The following is a 24045-nucleotide window of genomic DNA, read 5'->3' on the forward strand; positions in this document are numbered from 1 at the left end:
GTGTGTGTGTGTGTAATGGGTACCACTTTCTAATAAGTTACCCTATATAATATTTTTATCTGTATACCATTTTGGTTTATCATTTAAACATGGGTATGCTGGGTGCTGCAGGGCATCTGGAAAGAATGTTTATTAACAACATATTAACATTTACAACTGCAAACTTGACTCAGTAACTCTAACTGTTGAACAAGGAAAACATATCTAAACACAGAGGAGCGGGACATGACAACCTTTTTTAATAATTAACATTTAGAACTTAATTTTAAAGTTTATTACCTTTAAGATAACTTAATAGCATGTATAACTGCTGACCAGATTTATTATCTTTCTTTAATGACTTACTACCATTTAAAATTGCTGACTTTATGGCTAATTACCATTTATTAATGATTTACTAACATAGGAGTAAGCGTAAGAGTGACTGACTTAATTTTTATTACCCATTATTATTGACTTAGCGACAAGTAAAACTGCTGACTTACTGTTTATTACCTCTTATTAAGGACATACTAATGTTTATAACTGCTAACTTCATGTGTATTGCCTTTTATTAAGGACTTAATAACTTATAACTGCTGACTTAATGTTTATAACCCTTTATTAAGATCTTACTAACTTTTATAACAGCTGACTGGATGTTTATTACCCTTCATTATTGATGACTCACTTACCTTTATAACTGTTATTTTAAAAAAAAAATTAATGACTGTCCTTACTTTTGATACTCTTAATAATGCCAACACGTATAACTGATTTTTATTATCCCATATTAATGACTTATAAAATGTATAACTGCTTACCAGATGTTTTATTACCCCTCATTAATGACTTACTAACATTTAAAACTGCAGACCTAATTTTTATTAGCCTTTAATAACAAAAGATTCATCTGTTTTTGTGTGACCCTTTACAGGAATGCACCAATGATTGCTGCAATGCCAATAATTGCACCTTAAAGGAGGAGGCCCAGTGTGCCCATGGAGTGTGCTGCGAGGGCTGCAAAGTAAGAAACACATACACACATGCAGGCAGAGTGGCGTAGGAGGTAGCTCGCCTCGTTTGTAGTAGTATCTCGGTATCATTAGTTCTGTCAGTCATCGTGTCAATGTGTTGACTTATGCTGTACCCACAGCGTGTGTCAGCTCCCATCACAGTAGGGCTCAGTGTCTTCAGATCACACCTACACTTTTCATCTGTGCTCTCATCTCAATGTAAAAATGCAAATAAATTGCTAATTTGTTAGTGGATAGTCACCATTTACACACTCTATCAACTGAAATCGTAAAGGCCTATTTTTCTACAACAAAATGTTGGTGCAGTACCCTCTGAGATTTACCACCTCAGATGTGATTTTCATGTTGTTTCAGATGTCTAGCTCTCCCCTCCCTCCCTCCCCTCCCCTCCCCTCCCCTCTCACTGCTTGTTCATTGTCTCTGCCAGTTGAAGCAGGCAGGTACCATGTGCCGGGGGCCAGCGGGGGCGTGTGACCTGCCTGAGTACTGCACCGGGGCCTCTCCTTACTGTCCTGCCAACGTCTACCTGCTGGATGGCTCCTCCTGTCAGTACGGAGTGGCCTACTGCTACAACGGCATGTGCCTCACACACGAACAGCAATGCCTGCAGCTTTGGGGCTACGGTAATCAAAAGTCTATCCCCACACAATACAGACTATACACTTAACCCATTCACTTTATATTACAGAGACATGCATGCCCTCAGACCAGTGTTAAGCCTTTGTTTAAACACTGTGAAAATATGGATTTACCAGTCAAGGTTTTAAAGGTCAGTGCTTTTATTTTGGAAGTTAAACCACCAATAGTAATAATAATATATTGGTGTAAATTTGCTTTCAGCTACAGTGTAACTGCCTACAAATTTGACAGCAGTTCTACTGCACTGTATATCAGAGTTTATTAATGAATAACATTAGCTGGCACTAGTCTGTCAAAATAAACAATCATCAAAGAGAGATGGATTTGTTCTTCTTCCCTCTCAGATGTGAAAGCTGCATTCACAAGCATGACAGTGTTTGTTCTGCAGCACAATAGAGCGCAATAGATTAGATAAAGTGACAGGTTGACTTTTAATGTGCATCATATAGTTTTATTGTTCTGCATTATTATTTTTACAAAGACTAAAAAAAAGGCTTTTCTAAGAGTTGTAGTGCCACTTCCAGGAGAAAACTGACACTTTGAGAATAGAGTTCTCATACAGTAATGTTATAAGAACAAAGTTGTAACTTTATGAGGATAAAGTCACAAAATGTTAACTAAATAAGATGTAACAACTTTATTCTCAGATTTTTTTCTTGATTGATTTTTTCTTTGCCTCCCAGTTGCCCTGATACTGTCATACTTTTCAACTTAATTTACACCCCAGCAGTGTTTGTCAGTTACATCTCTCTGTCCTGTAGACTGTTGTTCATTTGGACATTTTCACCTAACAACCAGAAGGTTCCAAAGTTGAGTTTAGGTTAAAACTGTTTTAGAGAGATGCATGGTCATTTTGGAGGCTGTAGTTTGGAGAGCTGTTGAATTATGTAGTATTATACATAAAGGTGTTTCTATTATTTAGTCTACCCTCATTGATATTAATGGGCCCTACCTATTTCTATATTGTTTGAAATGGTCTTTACACCCCAACGGCAATAATAATAATAAATAACTCTGCAGCTGCTGTAATCTTATAAAAACGCCCTATAATCACTGCCTCGCGGTCCACTTGGAATGAACCAATGAAATGCCTTCTTGCCCCGCTGCACGAACTCTACCCCTGCTGCACGAACTCTACCCCTCCCGTGTCCAAGTCTGAGGTCAATGCGCGTCGTCATGCGCATCGTCACCACATTGCTAACAGTAGTCATGTTTGTTTTAAACATTTGGTATGATAATATCAGGTGTTTCCTTACCGGTGAATGAGACATGAAGTAAAATTGCATTCCTTTCTGCTCGGAAACAGCGACGCAGCGGTGCTCGTGCATGTCTGTGTGTGGGTCGGAGCTTTTCAGCATTACCAACCCTGCCTTTAATGTTGCAGGGCTAGACTGCATTAGTTTTAGCTAGGTGTAGCTAATAAAATCGCAGCTCAGTGCAGTGGTGCCGATACCGTGGGTGCTCCGGGGCTTGAGCACCCACGGAGAATACATGGATTTCTCGGCAACGTCATCACTGCTTGCGCACGCAACCCGGGGGCAGAAAGAAGACGTGTTTCGTGTAGCATAGCGTAAGTCAAAATGCCAAGGAGTTGTTGCCTGGTAAATTGTACAAACAGAGCCAGTGATGGGTGCCTGATGTTTAACATACCTAGGGGGAAGCATGGTTTTGGCAAAAACCGGCGGAGGTTATGGCTTCAAGCCATAAGAAGGGCAGATTGGGGTCATATGCAAGAGGCTCCCATTGTATCAATCAGAAAAGTTGCAGCTTGTTCAGTTGTTCAGCTAGGTAATATCTACCTGTCAGGGCTGTAGTACTCGAGTCCGTACTCGAGATAAGTTTAGACTGCTAGCTAAAGCTACGCCGATGTTTTGCTAACGTTAGCGCAACAGCGTTAGTCTAGCCTGCTAGCTAGGTAAATATTACGACTGCCTTCGTAGTTTCTTATATCTGCGTCCACGTTGTCAACATAAGACCTGTGGCGTTAGTGCTCCTTTTGTACCATAATGTTATTGAATAAAATATTAAGCTTCGCTCCTACGAGATGGGTGGGTTTTTATACGTTACACACAAAGCTAACTGGCTATAGTTAGCCTATATGCTAGCGGACATTAGCTAACGTTGCCGAGACAGCAGCAGTAGAGTTTTGCCGAGCTAACCATGACAGTGTTGTCTCCCTCTCGCCCACAATCAACCTCTGCTGCTAAAAACAGTCAACCTGCAGTGATGTTTTGAAATGGAGACACACATATCGTACCTTTTCCCAGAAATCCTGGCCATTATTTTAACGAACACTGTATCCAGTTCTCTTAATACATCCATGGATACGACCTGCACGATCTGTTCCACGCTAGCCTATGGCTAGCTTCCACCGGGAAGCTAACGTTAGTTTAGCTAACAGCTAATTCGGCTAACCGCTAGCTGAGACAGCATGTAATAACTTTAAAAGACCCTCAAAATAAAACTGAAAATAACCGTTAACATATATAACGGCTGTTACGTCAGTTGTAGACGGCTTTACCCAGTGATAAGTTTCAGTTAACGTTAATCAAGCTGTCAGCTAGCGGTTAGCCGAATTAGCTGTTAGCTAAACTAATGTTAACTTCCCAGTGGAGGCTAACGTCAGAAGCATGGAACCGATCGTGATTCGTGCAGTGTCGTAAATCCTCGTGACGGATCGTGCAGGCAGCTCCCCCTCCTCCCCCTCCTCGCCAGCATAAGTTCTGTCGGTACACGATCCGTTCTGCCTGCACGGATCGTGCAGGCAGAACGGATCGTTCTGCACATGCGCAAAATGTTTGCGCATGCGCGGTTGTACGAGGATTTACGACACTGCACGATCTGTTCCACACTTCCGGTCAACAGCCAAGCTAACGTTAGTTTAGCTAACAGCTAATTCGGCTAACCGCTAGCTGATTGTAGCGGTCTGCAGTTAGCCTCCACAGGCAAGCTAACGTTAGTTTAGCTAACGGCTCATTCGGCTAACCGCTAGCTGATTGTAGCGGTCTGCCGTTAGCCTCCACAGACAAGCTAACGTTAGTTTAGCTAACAGCTAATTTGGCTAACTGCTAGCTGAGACAGCATGTAATAACTTTAAAAGACCCTCAAAATAAAACTTGAAAATAAACGTTGACATATATAACAAACACCTAACATATATAACAGCTGTTACGTCAGTTCTACTTTACTTGTGCTCATTTAAAATACAATCACTCAATACTTGTCTTTATTGTTATTACTGTGAAGTCTTAATTTAGCTGTAGCCTGCTTTTCCCATTACGTTTGAGTTAACGTTATTTTAGACTGAATCTAGCTGTCAGCTAGCGGTTAGCCGAATTAGCTGTTAGCTAAACTAACGTTAGCTTGTCTGTGGAGGCTAGCCATAGGCTAGCGTGGAACAGATCGTGCAGGTCGTATCCTCGGTAAAACAGTATTATCTTGCGCATGTGCAGAACGGATCGTGCAGGCAGAACGGATCGTGTACCGACAAGTTCCACCAATCAGAGGCATCACTGTGGGATTGTGGGATTGTTCAGGATTGTGGGTAATGAAGTACTTAACCAAGACATCGCGAATAAAATACATTTCTCTCTAAACAAGGTTAGTGCCCCATGATTTTTGGCGTCTATGTGAGCATATACAATCGCTTAGTCATGTCGGCAAGCTGGTTTTAAGTCTGCCATCGACGGTTACGATTTTATGGCTTATACTGCAACTGTCAATGGAGAAATTGCATTGTATTTTTACTTCCAGAACCCGCTGTGGGCGGGACTGTTGCGCTCTGTTGGTGCTAAGCATAGACTGTATATATTAGTGGACAGCGCATCCGGTTCAGCAAAATGCGGCAAATGCGGAAGTGCCTTAAACCTGCATTCTATCTGAATTCCAGCAGGGGGCGACACGTGCGGTTGCAAAAAGGAGGTCCGTTTCTATAGAAGTCTATGGCGAAATGACCCACTTCTCACTTGATTTATTACCTCAGTAAACATTTCAATTAAGAGTTTATATTCTCAATCGCTAGTTTTAAGTCTTCTGCAACATAGAATGATGTTCATTTTTTGAATTATGGTCTCGTTGATTTTAAAATCGGCGATAAAGCAGGGGATGTTTTAGGGCGTGGCTATGATGTGATTGACAGTTCGCGGCCTGTCAATCATGACAGAGGTTTAGCAAAGCTTATCCATGGCATGTAAACTTCACTTTGGGGGTTGACCAGCTTTCGTCTTCGTGACTGTGACAGTTGGTCGCCTAATAATGTCTTGTTCAACGTTCGGTTGTACGACAAGACACTCAAAGGAGTCGGCAGTTCAGTTTTTCCGGTAAGTAACGTTACATTTTGTTTTAATACCGTTTTTCGTTAGCCAACGTTAGCATCCCAATGAATATCAGTTAGCTAGCTAGATTGCACCTTGCTAACCAAGCTAGCGGGCTAACTAATAACGTTATGCAGACCAGACCGTATAAGCGGATTAAAATTAATATATTTAACGTTACAGTCGTATACAGTAGGTATGCACAACGGTCTCGCCGGTAATCTGTTTTTAACCATATGTGATGTTATTGCTAATCGATGCGCATGTAATGGTAATGTTAGCTTAAAGTCAAAGCCTGATATAGCTAACGTTATAGTGCAAATTCATATAAATCCTATTCGTACGGGATTAGAATCATTTTGGGACCGCGTGTGATTTAGAAAGTACCCCCTCACATCTGAGTTTTGTGTGGGGCATTCGCACGGGACACGGAGATGGAGATGCTTTTACTTGAATATACTGAAATATATGTACCCCGCCCGAGAGTTGGGCAACGTTACCCGGAGGCGCCCGAAGGACAGGCACAGACACCCACATAGCATCACCGTCACCCTCACCTCGGACAAAGCCGCGCTGGAGCGCGTCGACGGACGGGGCAGTAGGCCAGAATATCCGTTTTTGCAATAAAATGTCGCACATGAAAAAATATATATATATTATTGTAAAGTTACATAAGTGTTCTATCTTGAAAAAATTTTCAGTTCTGCAGCCAAATGTATTGTATAAAGCACCAGGTTCAATATTCTTTTCTCAAAAATCTAAATACATTATTTCAGACTGTTAATGTACCTAACAAGCATGCTGTTGCAGGAGTTACTAACCACTGTTGTTGATGCTGTTACACTGAGGTCTTTCTTCCACTTACTGTAGTTGTGTCTGCTAATCTATTTGAAGACCTTCTGTCAGCACATTAGTCTGTTTTAAGATGAGTCACATACATGTTACAGTCTATATTTACAAATTCTGTTTATTACTAAAATGTAAGTAATGTAAGTGTTGCGTACAATACACATTGTCTAAGATAAATTTGACATGTAGGAGTATGTTTACTTAATACTGCATGTCCTCAACTGAAGCATGCCGTCATGTACAAGCTCATATATTAATATAATTCATTGTGATCTACCATCTCTTAACTACATGTTTGTCTTTACAAAGGTATCCACACTGAAAACTGAATGACCAGAGCCAGAGGGAAGACCTGGTGTATAGAGCAGCGTATTTGGTGCCATTCATCTTGTTGTGGAAAACAGATTGCATTGACCACATCCAAAGTTCTCAAATGTGTTCTGATTATAATGATGCCAGAAAATCATTTTCGGTTCAGCTTCTTCTGCTGAAAGGACAGACCAACTTTTAGCACTTTAGCAGTCATTGGTATTTAGAGGTTTAAAATGTGAGTCCTGTAATATTTGTGTCCTCTTGTGTTACTGTTAGGCCTGCTGCTCCTAGGTAGCTTCTCTGTCTCTCCTCCCTCCCTCTCTCTGTCTGTCTCTCCTCCCTCCCTCTCTCTGTCTCTCCTCTCTCTGTCTGTCTCTTATTGCAGGAGTGGAGTCTAGAGGGTGGGAGTCTGGGTTCCAGCTGCCTCTCATCTACCACAATCAACCAACAACTTGTGATAATACTTTTGTTATAATGAATTTGCAATAACCTTACACAGATTAAACAGCACCTAGTGCATTTTCAATTACCTACTAAACACTTGACTATGTATGTCAAAATAAATATGTCTATAAATTAATCTAAAAGGATTTTGGTGAAGTGTTTTAATGGTGATTAAAATTGACAAGTACATAAAGACACACAAGAAAAGCACAAACTACATTTCCCTGATCCTTCTTTGTCAACATTCAAGTATGGTAACATTTGAGAAATCATATTTTTGTTGATTAAAGCCAAAATAGACACTTTTAATCAATTACAAATTCTATCAAATTACCAATGTCTTCTTGTATGACTACAATATTGTGTATGTTCCTATAGTTGCTTCAGAAAAACAAATGTAGCTTTAGAAAGACCTTTATTTCACATTGAAATGGGCATTAACTACAAAAACTACATAAACCACAAACAACACTGGCAATATTTTTAAGATTATGTTAAATTGATGAATTAAATAATGTAGTTCACCTTTTACAATCCAGTGTACATTCCACACATAAAACACTGCTGTGGGTCAAGGTAAGACATGTCTGCATATGAAAAAAAGGGTAGTTGAATCACTAGTGTCACATTGTTAATTACAGTAGAAATGGTTGACATTACAAACCACAATATAAAAATATAGCTTAACATATAAAGCTTAAAACACTTGTGCAGCACTCTGTTCAGTCAAGTCCAAATGCCTGGGTAAAGAAATAGAAGCTGCCTTTACAATTAAAGTGAGCATAGTGTGACAGTCTGTTGGTTGTCTGTAATGCACAGTGGAAAAAGAAAAAAAACCCTGCGTGCCTTGTCGATCTTCCCCGGATTGTTAACAGCCCTCCACCTGCATCTCTGGGTGATGCCAGAGAAAATTGACTTACTTCTGAGGTATTGGGTGGGTGCACATGCCATCGTGGCTCTCCACACTCCTATTTGTGAAAAAAAAGAGTCATCAATTTCCATTTGAGCCCCTCATAGTTAAATATATATGCACACTAGCATGTAACTATACTTCATTAATTATCGGGGGAGAATACAGATGAATCAACAACAGTCTATTGTTCTTTAGTGTAACTTTAATTTAGTTAAATGAGCTTATTTCTGCTAACGTTAGCTCTTAAAAGCATGTAAAGGCTAATTGTGCCAACCATAGACTGATGGAGCAAACAGTAGCAAGACATTATCAGTGCATTATGGTTGTTACAGTTAACCAAACGTTTTAAGAAACTTTGTTATACATCTGCTAATACTTAGCGTTAGATAATGATTATTGATTATGAGCATTAACAATCCCCGTTTTGCATTTCGCTGACACTACGTTTAAATTAGGACAACGTAAACTTCGATTTGCAGAAAATTAACGTTAGCATGTTTTACCAGTGGCTAGCTAACGTTACAGACAATTTACATGGTAACTTCAGATACATTTACTTTACAATGTGACTCATCTTATATGTAATATAACTATTGGACAAAGATATATTTAAAACCTAGCGAAGCTATATTTTACCTCGAATTATGTATGCTAGCTTTCAGCAGCAGTTGCGTCCAGATTGCCAGTGAACGTGTGTAAGGTAACGTAGAGTGTCAGCAGCGTTGCCAACTCCAAAAAAAACAAACAGTCAGACACCGCCCAATAGTCTATGGCTCCTCCCTCACTCCGCCCTCTCGTCTAAAAACGTCACATCCGCAACCAGGATGGCTGCGCCCATAAACGCAAACTCGACGACGGATAACTGATCTCCACAAACCAATGGGTGACGTCACACATGCTCTGTCCATTAATATATACAGTATATGTCCCCCCACTATACAGTGCGTGTATGTGCGGTCCGCCACTGTAAAATTTTCAGCGCCACGGTATCAGAAATAGGGCAGACGCACAACAGGATTTCCGCTATGTACACCGCCCACCACCGCTCCTTCAGCTGTTTATGAAAAGTCATAAACTCGTAGCGCCGTCTGCTCTACTGAACTCAAGCGAACTGTCATCCGCTCTCTCTCCCCCTAGGGTGAGCAGAGCAACTGGAACAGTGACAGGACGTCATCACTCGCGAAGTTATGGCAACCAAATAAACAATAGGGCGAGTACTACTTCACTCAAGTGATAAACAGCGACATGAAATCCGCACTCACGCCCGTGAAATATGACAGCTACAGTTTATTGGAAAATAGCATTGTGGACACTGAAGTTGATGAATTTACTGTTTATCAGACCCCAGATGAGACAAGAAGCTAATGTTAGTCACGCTGCTGTGATGGCCCCTCTGCCTCTGAGTCGCCGCTGCAGGAGACTATTCCTCCGACACGCTGTAGTAACGTTACTGATTTAAAACCGTTTTCCAGGTTAGTGGGGGTGCATACCGCTCAAAACCAACATGAAAAACGTAGCTAGTAATGTTCACTCAGCATTTTGTTTTGTTGTTAAACTGTCTGTAAAATGAGCGGTGACGTTAAATCACCCTACGGTACCGTCTATTTTCTGGATGGTTTCAAGGTAACGGTCGGTAGCTTACATTAGCAGATAAGCCCAAGCTCCGTCCAACACACATCATGATCTCATAGTGGGGTTGCCATGTTTAAGCTCTGTTGAAACTCCACTATACTGTGTGTATGATGGGCACTGTGATCTCCATCATCACGTCTGCAATAGATAAGCAGGTGGCTGAGACCAGCATTAGCTGTGTCAATCTTTTGCCAAGAGTTTTGTGAGTCAGCACGTTAACATGTGTTGTCTTTGAAGGAGAATGTTGCTAATATTGTTAGCCAGAGTAAGTACAAGAGGGCTGATGGGATATGTTGTGTTTCCAGGAGCCCGACCAGCCCATGATGCATGCTTTGAAGATGTCAATGCAGCAGGGAATGCTTTTGGGAACTGTGGGAAAGATGAACATGGCAACTACATGAAGTGTGAGAAAAGGTAAGAGATGCTGGTGATACTGACACATCATGACATACATAAAAAAAATATATATATATTTTACTCTACAATACAGTAAATAGAGTAGTCTATGTTTTTTACTTACAAAGTAGTAGATACAAGGACTATGGCACAGGGATCTTCAACATGGGGTCCGGGACCCCTAGGTGGGCCTCCAAATTAAAGTTAATTTTTGAAAGTTTTTTCTAAAATTGAAATGTCTTAACATGAATCCAACATAATATTAGCAAATATAAACCCCCACTGATGTTAGGCTGATTGGCCTATAGGTAAGGTAGTCACTAAGATAGCCATTCAAAGATACAGTTAATCCTGAGGGTTCACTGTGCCACATGTATGTGTAATATTAAAAGATGTTTTTTTTAGATCATACCAACAATTATTTTAATAGCTTAGTATTCTATGCACTAAAAAGGTATGTATAAAGGCTTTGGGCTGCCCTACACGTTATTGCAGGCCCAGTTTAAAATGCAGCTTAATTTAGTAATATTAGTATTTGTGGGTGGTGAGTAGAATTTTTAAATAGATCCAGTGTTTTACCGGCAGCCGTGGGGGTTCTTGGAGGACAGGGGTGATGTGGTCTCTCCGGCAGGGTCCAGTAAGCATGCAACATTTGTTTTTTTTGCTCAACTGAGTGTTTAATGATTCCTAACATACAAACACTCTCACACAAAGTCAGGCCCTCTGTATACTGTCAACACAGGCCTCTGAGATTCCATGGCACAGTGCCAGAGCTAATTAATGTAGCCAAATTAGCGACTTAGCTATGTAAATGAGGCTGTGGATTAAAGTCGTTGACGGCAGCCTCGTATGATCCACCACTGCTCACATCCATTATGGAGTCTCACCGGAGTCATTAGAGTTTTTTCGGCCACAGTGAGTCAGAGAGTTGATTAGAGGATATGTAAATGCACTATGTGCCTGTTATTAAGACGTGAATAATGTACACAGAGCTGCTATCTGCCCATCATTCTTTAATCTTTTTCATTTGTTTTCTTTGTGATGGAGGCTATGTGCGTGCGTGCGTGCGTGCGTGCATGCGTGCCTGAATCTCCATATTAATCAGGAAGATGTGGTTGTTGAAAAAAAAAATTCTCCCTCAACAAGTGTTGGAAATAGTTGTAAAGAACAGTGCTGGTACAAGAGGCCATAGCAGCAAAGATATAAACAACTAATTTCTTATATAATTCTGAATCAGATCACAGTTGATGCATTATTTCTTATCATCTGTCAAACTCCCTCAAGCCTCTGAGACTCAGAAAGAGAGGCTGAATAGGCCTGTTACCCGTGAAGAAGTGATAGAGGCTATCAGTGACTTACAAAATAACAAGGCCCCAGGACCTGATGGGCTGACCCCTGAATTTTATAAAGCTTTTGGAGACCTGTTGGTTGACCCTCTTCTTAATATGCTATTCCATTCCTTTGATTCTGGGGCTCTCCCTGACACTATGATGGATGCAAACATTTCCCTAATTTTAAAGAAAGGCAAACCTGCAGATGAATGTGCTTCCTACAAACCAATTGTCCTGCTGGATGTAGACCGAAAATGATTGGCTAAAATTCTGGCTAAGAGGCTTGAGGTTGTCCTTCCAGATTTAATTTCGGTGGACCAAACTGGGTTTATATTGGGTCGTAACTCACGCAATAATGTAAGGAGACTATTGAACCTCATACAGTATGGTTCAACGTTAAAGGCCAAATCTCTCGTCATCTCCCTTGACACAGAGAAGGCCTTTGACAGGATTGAGTGACCCTACCTGCTAGGTGTTCTTTAAAAATGTAACCTTGGTGACAACTTTATTAAGTGGATATTTCTTCTATATGCTGCCCCTCGCGCCTCTGTTATTACAAATGGCCTGAGGTCTTCCCCGTTCTCGGTAAGACAGGGCACTAGACAGGGTTGTCCGGCCTCGCCATTTTTATTCACCCTTGCCATGGAGCCCCTAGCAGAGCCATTAGATCTGATCCTTTGGTGACAGGCATTGAAGTGGGCCCCACGTGTCATAAAATCTCACTCTACTGTGATGATGTCCTCCTTTACCTAAGCAGTCCTGAATCTTCTATCACACAGGTTGTTGACATAATTAATTTCTTTGGCCAATTTTCAGGTATTAAAATTTTTTACTCTAAATCTGAAGCTATGCCCTTCACTTCTCATGCATCTTGGTCTCTGCAATGCTCTGCCCCTTTCCGCTGGTCCCCATCTGGTTTTGTCTACCTGGGCATACACATTACACCCTTACTCTCAGGCCTCTACAAAGCCAATTTTGTAACTGCAATTCGTAAGATTAAGGAAGACCTGGCCCGACGGACAGCTTTGCCACTGTCTCTCCTAGGTAGGGTACGGTTACTGTATCCTTTCCAAATTATCCCAGCCCTGTTAACAAGAAAATCACTTTCTGTTATAAACAGCTCTTTGACTTTCTTTCTTTGGAAGAACAAGCAAGCCAGGTTGAAACTTACTACACTACAGCACCCCCTCAAGGAAGGGGCCCTGTCAGTACCGGATTTTAGGCGCTATCAGTTAGCATCTCTTTGCACCTATATTTGGCACTGGTTTGAAAAGGGCACTAAATCCACCTGGCTTAGTTTAGTGGCTGCCCCAGTGACGCCTTTGCGTCATATATTATATGCATCTAAGGGGTGGGCTCACCTTAATTTAAAGGGCAATTTTATTTTACAGAATACTTTAAAAGTCTGGAGGATGATAAGAAAGGTAGAAGACCAAGATGTTTTTTTTCCTCTCCTCACACCTGTTCATTTGAACCCAGATTTTCCTCTGGTCTGGTCGACCAAGCCTTCTCAATGTGGTTTAGTAGGGGTATAAAGACTGTGGGTGACTGGCTGACAGAGGGCACTGTGTTGTCTTTTGATCAGCTCAGAGACAAGTACAATCTTCCGCAGAATAACTTTTTTAGGTATTTCATTCTTTCTAATTCTAAGTTGTATCCTAATGGGTTTCCGTCTCAGTTATGGAGAAGGCTGTCCAGAAGCCTGACTCCAGGAAACTTATTAGCAGGTTTTACAAGGCCCTGTCAATTTCAACCAGTGACTGTACGGTTCATGTCAGATCTCTCTGGGAAGTGGATTTTGGGGAGACTATCTTGGACAATGTGTGGGATGGGGTTTGGTCAGGCCCTGCAGGTTGCTTATTTACCAACAAAGTCAGGGAGATGCAATTTAGGGTCATATACAGGCTCCAAATCACACCGATTAAACGCAATAAGTTTAACCCATTGCTCTCGAAATTTTGTAATAAATGTAAGATTTCTAAGGGTACACATTTCCACTGTATATCAATGCCCCTTTATTAATGACTTCTGGGTCAAATATGTAAGGAAGTTGATGTTATATACAAGAAAAAACTAGCTCTTACTCCTGTCAGCTGTATTCTGGGGTTAAATCCTAAAGCATTGGGTCTCTTTTTGCTTTTTTGAAATCTTGGATCCCTTCTTGGACTATATTGGGGAGGATGGACCCTTCGGAGTGGCATCTATGGTTTAGCATGGTCTGAGATCTCAAAGTACATTTCCAGATAACACACAATGGCTTAAGTAACCCATTTTGGCTAATTACATTGAGTATGCCTCAACTGTGCAAACCTTCTGTGTTTTTGTTGTTTTTTTTTTTGTTGTTTTTAAGTGGGCAAAAAGGAGAGCTTTGTTTTTTACTCCGTGGATGTCTTACTTTATGTTGTATGTGCCCCTTGGAAATTCAATAAGATATGTTAAAAAAAAAATACAAATAAAGTGTTGGCATTAAGGATGGATCTACAATATGTGGGGTATACAATATATGACTACAATACTACAATTTGTGTTTTTTTTGTCAGTATAGCCTTATAGAATGTATTGTATTATGTAGATCATAAAGTGGAATTTTCAAAGCCAATAGCCAAATAATTATAATAAAAATAAAAAAAAAAAATAAAGCCAATAATTATGTTTTTCAAGACTTGTTAATCAAAATGACAAAATATATGTTTATATGCTGTAGTAGAACTTGAGTGATTAATATGCCCTAGTCCTGATGCTTTAAGACTCTACTGGAGTTCCTGGGTTCTGAGATTAGTCAGAGGCTGAGCTGTCAACACACACATTTTCAGTGCACCTTGGTTCCTGCTGAAGATGTAAATCTTTAAAAACACTTCACAAATGCATAGTTTATTTTTTCCAGTAATTACCTTAAACAGCTGGACACTAATTTTAATAAACATTACTCAAGCAGGAGTACATAATCTACACACACAATACATGTTAGTACATGCAGTTATTGTTAGGTTGGCTCTGCACATGGTGGAATATCACCAGACTTAAATGATGAATTATGGCTTGTGAGGCTCATACTGTAAAAACAAACAACTGCCATCATGTGCTGGAGCAGCTGGTAATTCACAACACAGATTCACTGACGGAAGTCAAACTTTGGCTGATAAATATTGGTAAAGAGAAATGCAGTCCTGCTACCTGCTGTTCCACTGGAGCTGCTCAGCAGACAGCCAGGCTCAGTGAGAGTGTGTGAGGCTGTTTGTCTGTAAAGCAGAGTTGCTAACGACTGTTAACTGATCAAAAGTAAAGGCCAAATGTTTCTTTGTATGTGCTTGTATTCCTGCCCAGTGATGCCAAGTGTGGTAAGATCCAGTGCCACAGTGCTGCCAAGAAGCCCAAAGGCACCAACGCCGTCTCCATCGACACCACCATCAAGACAGATGGCATTGAGGTGAAGTGCCGCGGCACCTACGTCTACAGCACCCAGGACGGCCAGGGCGACCTGCCCGACCCCGGCCTTGTCATGACCGGCACCAAGTGTGGAGAGAGCAAGGTTGGTTGCACAGGGCTGGGCTTTAGGAGTCAGTAACTAATTAGCTAATATAGTTATTATACTATGTCATGATTGAATAGATGAATAGTGCAACAGTTTACATAAACAGTTTTTCCTGCATCACCGCATGGAATGACCATAAAGTTAATAGGGTTTTTTGATCAATACCAAAATTTGACTCAACAATTACTGTATCTGGCCAACTGCTGAGAAAATGAACACCTGCCTGGTATTTTGAATTGGCCTGCGATTGAAGAGGGTGCAGGAAGAAGGCAACTGGCAGTGCAACACACCTTAGTCACAAAGGATTTAAAACTTTATTCTCAAGCCAAAAGAACAAATGCCAGAGCAGGGTTTCTGCTCTACTATCTGTACACTGATGTACTACCTCTTCGAAAGACATTTCTTTTGGATCTCTCAAGTTTGTTGGCTTAATCCTTTCTACTGTGGTCCTGTTTGCAAAGGCTATCGTAGCTCAAGCAGAGGAGACAGTCAGACATAAGTTCAGGAACTTAATCCTTTCTACTGTGGTCCTGTTTGCAAAGGCTATCGTAGCTCAAGCAGAGGAGACAGTCAGACATAAGTTCAGGAACTTAAAGTGATAGGATACAGTGTGTTTACATGCACCAATGCATTTAAGGTTATGATGTAGCTGTATTATGTGTACTGTAGTTGGGGCTGCAGATCCAGGTTGGGGAAATATCATTATAGCGGCAGCCGGATAGTAGTAACTGGAAAGAGTTATGCAGGGGTAGTGGGATCTTTGTCATGTGATTGGCTTTCCTTTCATTCCTTGGGTGTAAAGTACTGATGATGTAGTTTGGGTTTGTCCAGTTATTTTACTTGCTTGATTAATGATCTGGGAAAGCTTCGATTTAGTCTTAACAGAGATGAGTTATTTTCAATTTCAGTTACTTAAATGTTGAAAGCTTAACCTATGTGAATCCAACATGATTGGAAAGGGTTGGAATTTGATTGGCCTCCCCAACCTACAGTAACTAGTGTTCTGAATTCAGATGTTGGCTTTATGGAAACCACTTGTAAAGCCTAACTTCCAAGTTCCTGGCAAGTTATATGGCCCTACATAATTATTCCAAGTAAAGATAGTAGTTTCTTGTCCGTGTTCTCATTGCTATTAGTCACTAACATTCTCCTTCTGATAATGAATATCAGCCCACTTGATACAAAACTAAATGTCACAGGGACCCAGTACGTCTGTTCTGTATCTGAGTTTGTTTAAGGCACTTTATCGGATAATGATTTAAGTCAAATGCTGAGTGGAATATAAATTTCCAAGTAAACCCACCTAGGGACACACAAAAATCATACAAAATAAGTGCTGAATTATGCATGTGAAATACATATATATATGAAAATGTGCATACACACACTCACTCACTCACTCACACACACACTCACACACACAGGAGTAACTGCACTCTCCTCCATTCCACCAGTAAATTCTTTTTGTCTGTCTATATTGCTTTCCCTCTGCAGCACACTCCAGCCACTTGAATTCCATTTCAGCTATTGTGCGGGTACACTGAAAGGACTGAATAGTGCTGCATGAGTAATATATTATAAATAGGCAGCAGAGAATGTTGTCTGCCATCCAGCATGATGAATTTTGAGTCATCACATTGAACAGGCCTTTTCTCAGCAATAAATGCATACATAGCACAGAGCTGCTGCTTCTAATCACACAGTCACACATTCACCTACACTAAATTGATTCCCATGCTAACAATAGTATAGTAACAACAACAGGCAGAGCAGGAGATACAGTACTAACGCAAATACTAATATTAGTGCGTATACAACTCAGTGATGGACCTGCAGTTTGCAAGAGATGCCTCCAACAAGACTTAAAAATACTTTTTTTACTGCTGTTGTTTAACCCTAACCCTGATTCCATAAATTCACAAAGCTTTTAAATGTTCACAGCAAATTATTTTATTATTTCTACACATCACAGAGCAACTACAGCAGTGTAATGTTAAAGTCAGGGACCTCTGTAAAAGGAATAGTTTACCATTTTGTAAAATTCACTTATTTAGCTTTTCTCTGAGTTTGAGATGGGAAGATTAATACAGGAATAAAATGAACAAGACAGAAACAAGGTACAGACACAAGATAAAAATCGAAGCAGCTTATAAAATGTAATACGGTCATGCATAAAAAAAACATAACTTTAAAGAATTAATACAATCTTGAAGATCTCAGTTTCGTGCTCTTTGGCGGCACCTATAGCGATAAGCGTAATTGCACGTGTGTTTTTGGATCAGAGATCCAAACAGTGTCGCCTTGTCTTGATTTTTCCTGGGAATGTGGCCAAAGCCATTATCAGATGGGCCATTAGCAAATGCAAGTGCTTTCATCAGTGGGCATTAGGCTCTATCACTATTGTGTTACCTAATTTGGTGATGACTAACTTGTTCATTTAAAAAATCTTAACTGGTTGACAGTGGGGGAAAAAATCACTTATATGAAGATGCTGCTCACTTAGAAAATTGTTAAAAGAAAAAACATTCTCAATTTAAATTCTAAATGTTTTACTTTTATGACAAAGAAACCAAAAAGCATGTTGACATAGCTACCCCGCCTGCTATTATATGTTGTTTGTATTGTCTGTACTTGTTGTGCTGTTTTATCTTGTGACGTAGTATGTGTTTTACTAGAGAACCACAATGAAAAAAAGCCTACAGTCTTAATTGTGTTTGTATCCTATTAATTAAAACGCGAACAAACATATTTAAATGAAAATCAGATTATTACTTTAACACCAATTACTTGTGACTTCACTTGGACTGGAGGCTTTTGACTGGTAATGACTTGTTACCCCACCTCAAGCCCCAACATTTAAAAATTATATTATAAATAAATGTGCAGCTAATCAACTCTTAATTTTCCAGACAATGGATATACAGTACTTAAAATCAATCCCTGTCACGGGAATAACAGCTCAGCTTCTAAATGTTTTTAAGTTTGTTCAGAAATTATAAATAGGATTTTTAAAAGCATGAATTAACTGAACTAACCCTAACCCTTTCTCTCCAGTATTGATGTAAATGGTTATTAAAATGAGTATTAGAGCAGCAGAAGAGACCAAATCTGTTTGGTAAAAGCAGCTCAATAAACAACATTACAAGCTGTAAAAGCCAGTCTGAGAAAGTAGTGATTTGGGAAGTGATTTAAAAAAGAATACTGATGCTGCTAGGCCAATCTCCTCAGGCAGCCAGGTTGTTCCAAAGCCCAAGGGCACTGGCAGAAGGCAGATCAAAGTATGTATACCTGTGTGAGTGTGCACTGTAATCTCTAACACAGTATGTGATCATTCTTCTTGTGTTGCCACAGGTGTGCAAAGACCGCCGATGCCAAAATGCCTCTTTTACCGAGCTGGAGACTTGCATTGCACGCTGTCGCGGCAAAGGGGTAGGCACGCAGACACACATACAAACACACACACTGAGCATACAGCATACAGAGCCATGCAACAGACTCAACTCACTTAGCTGCTGGGCACGGCTGCCTAATCTTATTGTCACACTGTGTCCTTGGGCAAAGGTAGAGCTTTGCAGCGCTGTCACCAGACTGTCGTAAAAGGCAGGAAAATAGATGGCTGGAATACAACAGCAACTGAAGTGATGAACTATTCATTGGAGCAGTACAAGCAAGCCTTAGACAGATAAGCAGGGAATCATACATTGTTTATGAGTCGGTAACCAAGCTCCGAAGTGGAGTGTTTGGGGCTTAAACACTTGTTACTTTAAGCTACACCGGCTATAGTACTTCACATGGTGCTCCGTCAGGTCAGCGGTAGTTGGTGGTTCAGTTAGTCAAGATTGGTGACCGTGAGCCAGGTACAGAGCACCGTGAGCTGCTGGTCGTTGTTGGTGGTTCAGTTACCCGAGAATAGGTGAATGTGAGTCAGTACAGAGCACCACAAGCTGTCTGTCATTTCAGCGGAGATTGCGGTTAAATTTAGGCAAGAAAAAGTGAGCATTAAGATTAGGCACCGAAACGACTGGTTAAGTTTAGGAAAAAGATCATGGTTTGTATTAAAACACTCCTAAGGAACATGCATTTACTGGGTGAAAGTCTTTTGTTTTCCCCGGGAAGCGAACTCTGCTCCCTGGCTTGAACGTCCTGTGATTTAACACCTACCCATCCACCCCAACCACCTCCCTAGCTGCGTTCTTATACAGCAGCAGTCAATGTGGTGCGCAGAGCAAAAAAGAAACGTGGAAATCATACTAATTACAGTGCTTATCTTTTCGTAGCTTTTCGAACGTATGGTTTATGAGAACAGGCTGCTAAAATAAATACTGCAGACTGGCCAGATTTATGGCAGCTGACTGATGTCCTACTGCCTCCTGGTGATTTCTGTCACCAGTATTAGCACATTAGTGTAGTGACGAGGACATGATCCCTCACTGGCTTCCCACTGGCAACATGGTTAATTGTGTTTTCTAGAGATCATGAATATACAGGAAATAGAACCACTGGTTTCTGCTATTGTAAATAGTAAATGTACTTGCTATTCTTTTGTGTGATCACTGTCATGTGCCTAGTGATAGTCACCCAGTGATTAAAGGGAAAATGTGCCAATTTCACACATTAACTTAGGTAACAGTGTACTGTGGACGGCACACTTGGTCGCTGTGAAGGCAGCTGGTGTGCCAGCGGGTGCCATCATCTAGGAGGTATGTGGCTGGTCCCAGTCGGCGTGCCATGCTGTGGAGCGGACCAAAATGACACCATCTTGTTCCCCCTGTGCGGTCGGTGTGCTCTCACTCTGCCACAGTAATATCTGGTAACTTGACCCTCTTTTTCTTGTCAAACCACTGTTTCATCTGCTTCTGACGGCTGGTGACTGAGGCTTCAACTGGTGGGAGTGTGTTCTGGACTGCGGTGGGGCAGAGCCTGTCCAGGGGTAGGTGTAACCCAGCATGAGTGAGGCTTGGGAAACCTCCATGGTTGAGTGCTGGGTAGCGAGGTACCCGAGGCCCTGGGCCTGATGTGCTCTGATGCCATTTTTCAGGGATTGATGGAAGCGTTCCACCCCGCTGTTTCCCTGTGGGTGATACTGGGCTGTGCGGATGTGTCGAATCCCCCTGTTCTTCAGGTACCGTCGGTGGTAATGGTCTGTGGAAGGCCCCAACGGGAGAAGAGGGACTCCAGAAAGTCCACAATGACCTGGGAGGTGACAGAGCCGGTAGTGGTCAGCTCAGGCCATTTGGAGTGCAAATCATACACTACTACCAAGAACCGCTGATAGTGGGGGCCCCGTGGAACTACAGATGCTCCCATGGCTTCGAGGGCCAGGCCAGAGGTTGCAGGGGTGGTGGGGGTCGGTGGCTGGTTTTCCCACTTACAAGTCATTAACGAGGGTCTCAATGTCTTTGTCTATGCCTGGCCACCACACCAGGTCGCAGCATCTCTGTTTAAGCCTCAGGTGGCCCTCATGTGCCATGGCCAGCACACGGGCACTGGAATCACAGTGCAAAGCCCACGCGCCACACGTGTTATTCCAACAAGAGAGCACCTGCTTGACCCGAGAGAAGGCTAACAGCTCCTCTGGTGACTCCCTTGGCCATCCCTGACAAATGTAGGTGCAGAGCTGGGAGATGACTGGATCCTGTACTGAGGCTGCCTTCAGTTCCTGCAGAGTGACCATGGACTCGAGCGGAGTGTGTAGCATGTGAATAATCTCACTTTCGATGTGGTTGACCCTGTCGGGCGGGGCTTGAGCAGGAACTGACCGAGAGAGAAGGTCTGCAACAATGTAGTTGTATTGGCGAAGGCGGTCATACCAACGATGCAGTCTCAGCGGCTTGTGACCGGTGCCAGTAGAGCAGAGCTGTCAAGGCCTGGTGGTCAGTTCTCAGCGTAAACTGACGGCCATAAAGGTAGAGGTGCCATCTCTCGCAAGCCCACATGCAAGCGAGTGCCTCCCGCTCTCCAACTGAGTATCCTTGTCCGGTTTGGTTTCGGAGCCCGGGAGGCTAATGCAACAGGCCTCTCCACGCTGTTCTGTACTTGTGACAGTACAGCCCCTATCGCCATGGCCGAAGCATCACAGGTGACCAGGGTGTGACTGGATATGTCAAAGTGTGCCAACAATGGAGGTGAGGTAAGTTGAGCTTTGAGAGTTTTCACTGCCTTGGTGCATTCCAGAGACCATCTCATCTCTCCGAAGCAGCTGGCGCAGTGGGACCATTATGGCCGAATACTGAGGCATGAACTTCATGTAGTAGCCCGTCATGCCCAGGAATGAAGCGAGCTGAGCACCCGAGGTCGGTTTGCAAACGGAGAGGATGGCCTCCACATTAGATTGAAGGGGGGAGATGCCCTCAGTGGAAAGTCGGAAGCCTACATGTTCAATGTCGGAAAAACAACACAGACGGTGCGTTTACTTGAAACTCGCCAGCCTTGTGGTGCATTCAAAGTTATTGTAAAATACTCTTTTCCCATCTGGTGCTTGTTTTTGTCATTTACCAGCAATTTGCTGGTGAAATTTTCCTTGGCCTTAGCAATGAACAAGCCGTTCTTTAATGTCGCCAACTGTTGTTTTGTGCTCCTATTTCATATTATATACATTAAAAATATATTATATATATTTCAGTTCAGGCACCGGTTCAGGCACCGGCACCGTTTTAAAAATATGGTTTTAGCACCGGTATTGGAAAAATCCCTAAACGATACCCAACCCTAGTTAACACTGTGACAAAAGACAGCGGTTTATCTCACAATGCATTTGTCACAACATATCGTTACACGGATGTAATATTAGACAAACCTATAGCAAAATATATCAGTTCATTGTGGGACATCTTGACCGCACCATATGATGTTATGTTAATGCAGAAATTAACACCTTTCTGGCTGAGCTCAGCTCAAAGGTCCAGCTTTTTTGTAGCAATCATCATCAGGCGGTGGAGCTGACACAGACGTCATCATGTGACCTTTAGTGTGTAGAGTCTGATTTGAGATTATTTTGTCACACATAGCCTACTGTTGCCACAGTCTTCCATGTTTATCAATAAGGTTGTTGCAGGGCTATTGAAGGGCTACTTCCAGGTACAAGATAACATCTGCAGATCATTCCTAAGTATATCAATACACAATCTTCATACTTGGTTATGTCAACCAGTCATGTGGTGGCGCTGTGGCTTAAGTGTGATTTATGCTTCTGCATAAAATCTACGCCGTAGCTACGTATGTAGGTACGTAGAGACACGGACCCCACACCGGACCCTACTCCGTAGCCTGACGTGCACCTCTCAAAAAAATGTAACTTCACGTCGCGAGACACACGTCTCTCGGCCGTGGCTTGGTATTTCACCGTGGTCAGAAAGAACAGGATAGACACTTTTTTTCTCTCACTATGACTCTAGAGTCGGTACTCGCTCGGAAGCTAATCACTTCAGTCTCTCACTCGCTCTACGACACACTCCCTATGCACACACACACACACATGCCAGCCGTGCTATTCTCAAAGAGATCGACGCACACACTAACACACAAGTATAAACTTCCGGCCACTTACGTAGGCTACGGTGAAAGCTCCGCATGGAGCCTCCGCAGAACTATAAATTAAGCTTAAGTTGGTTAAAGTGCCTTGTCACAACATCCTGGGTTTGAATCCCAGAGGTGCCTTTTGTATCTGCAGGAACATTGTGTCACTATTTTTGTATTGATGTAAGTGTATATAATGTTTGACCATGACTTTTGTTTGTCGTTTCATACTATCTGTATTAACTTTACAAGATGAAATCTCAAATCACTTTCCCAGGTTTATCAGTCCCAGAAAATCTGTCACTTCAGTTTGCCATTGCCGTCGTGTCTTGGGTTTGGACTGATAATCACTTCCTCTTTTTTGCATACCTCCTGTAGAGTCTTTTACCTTAACTCTTACATTAGGCCATGAGGTGGGACCAGGGGAGAACTTGCTTGGACACGTGTTCTGCGTGCCAATAATCAATGTCCACAATCTGTCTGTATTTCGGTGCTGTGACCCATTTATTCTCCTGACGGCCTGCTCACCGTCGCACAAGCAATACAGTCCATTTCATTTCATTTCTGGTTTGGTTCCATTCATTTTCCTTGTCAAACAAATCAAACAACACGCACTGACACGGTGAAAAGCTGTATGCTTTCCCCTTTTTCCACACACCTGTTAGGGAGTGAGGAGATATTGAAATGCTTGTTACTAACCTAGCTCTGGGGAGTTTACTTCCTGAAGTCCTTATGTTTTTTCCCCCAGCATATTTCCTTGGATTAGGATGGCACCAAGATCTTGGTTGGAGATAGACCTCTCTGAGATCCAGTTTAGAAAAGACGGTGGAGCCGTGAAATTGTGCTGTGAGCTCCTCAGACGTGGGCAATGGGTATCTGTCCGGGATGACTGCTTTGTTTACTGTGCGGAGGTCCACACAGATGCGCAGAGCCCCTGTTTTCTTTCTGACCACAACCAGATTCGAAATCCATGGTGAAGCATCAACCGGCTCAATAATACCGGCATCCAGCATCCGCTGCAGCTCAACGGACACTCTGTCCCTCAGGGCCAGTGGAATACGGCGCAGTGGCTGGACGACTGGAGTCACCGAGGAGTCAATGAGGGGTTGATGGGCGAAGGCAGACACACAGCCCAGCCCTTCGAACACTGATG

At 42.0% G+C, this 24045-nt stretch overlaps 1 protein-coding gene across 1 annotated transcript in view; it reads left to right on the forward strand.

Moving 5' to 3' along the window:
• Positions 1–24045, forward strand: part of adam19a (ADAM metallopeptidase domain 19a) — a 349292-nt gene that overhangs the window by 291667 nt on the left and 33580 nt on the right. The window contains exons 13-17 of the mRNA XM_031289991.2: positions 917–1006; positions 1444–1639; positions 10424–10532; positions 15170–15374; positions 18729–18806. Of these exons, the coding sequence (XP_031145851.1) occupies positions 917–1006; positions 1444–1639; positions 10424–10532; positions 15170–15374; positions 18729–18806 (678 nt within the window). The remainder of the gene's footprint in view (positions 1–916; positions 1007–1443; positions 1640–10423; positions 10533–15169; positions 15375–18728; positions 18807–24045) is intronic.

Source organism: Sander lucioperca, chromosome 17 (assembly GCF_008315115.2).
Source record: "Sander lucioperca isolate FBNREF2018 chromosome 17, SLUC_FBN_1.2, whole genome shotgun sequence".
In the NCBI taxonomy this organism is placed as follows: domain Eukaryota; kingdom Metazoa; phylum Chordata; class Actinopteri; order Perciformes; family Percidae; genus Sander; species Sander lucioperca.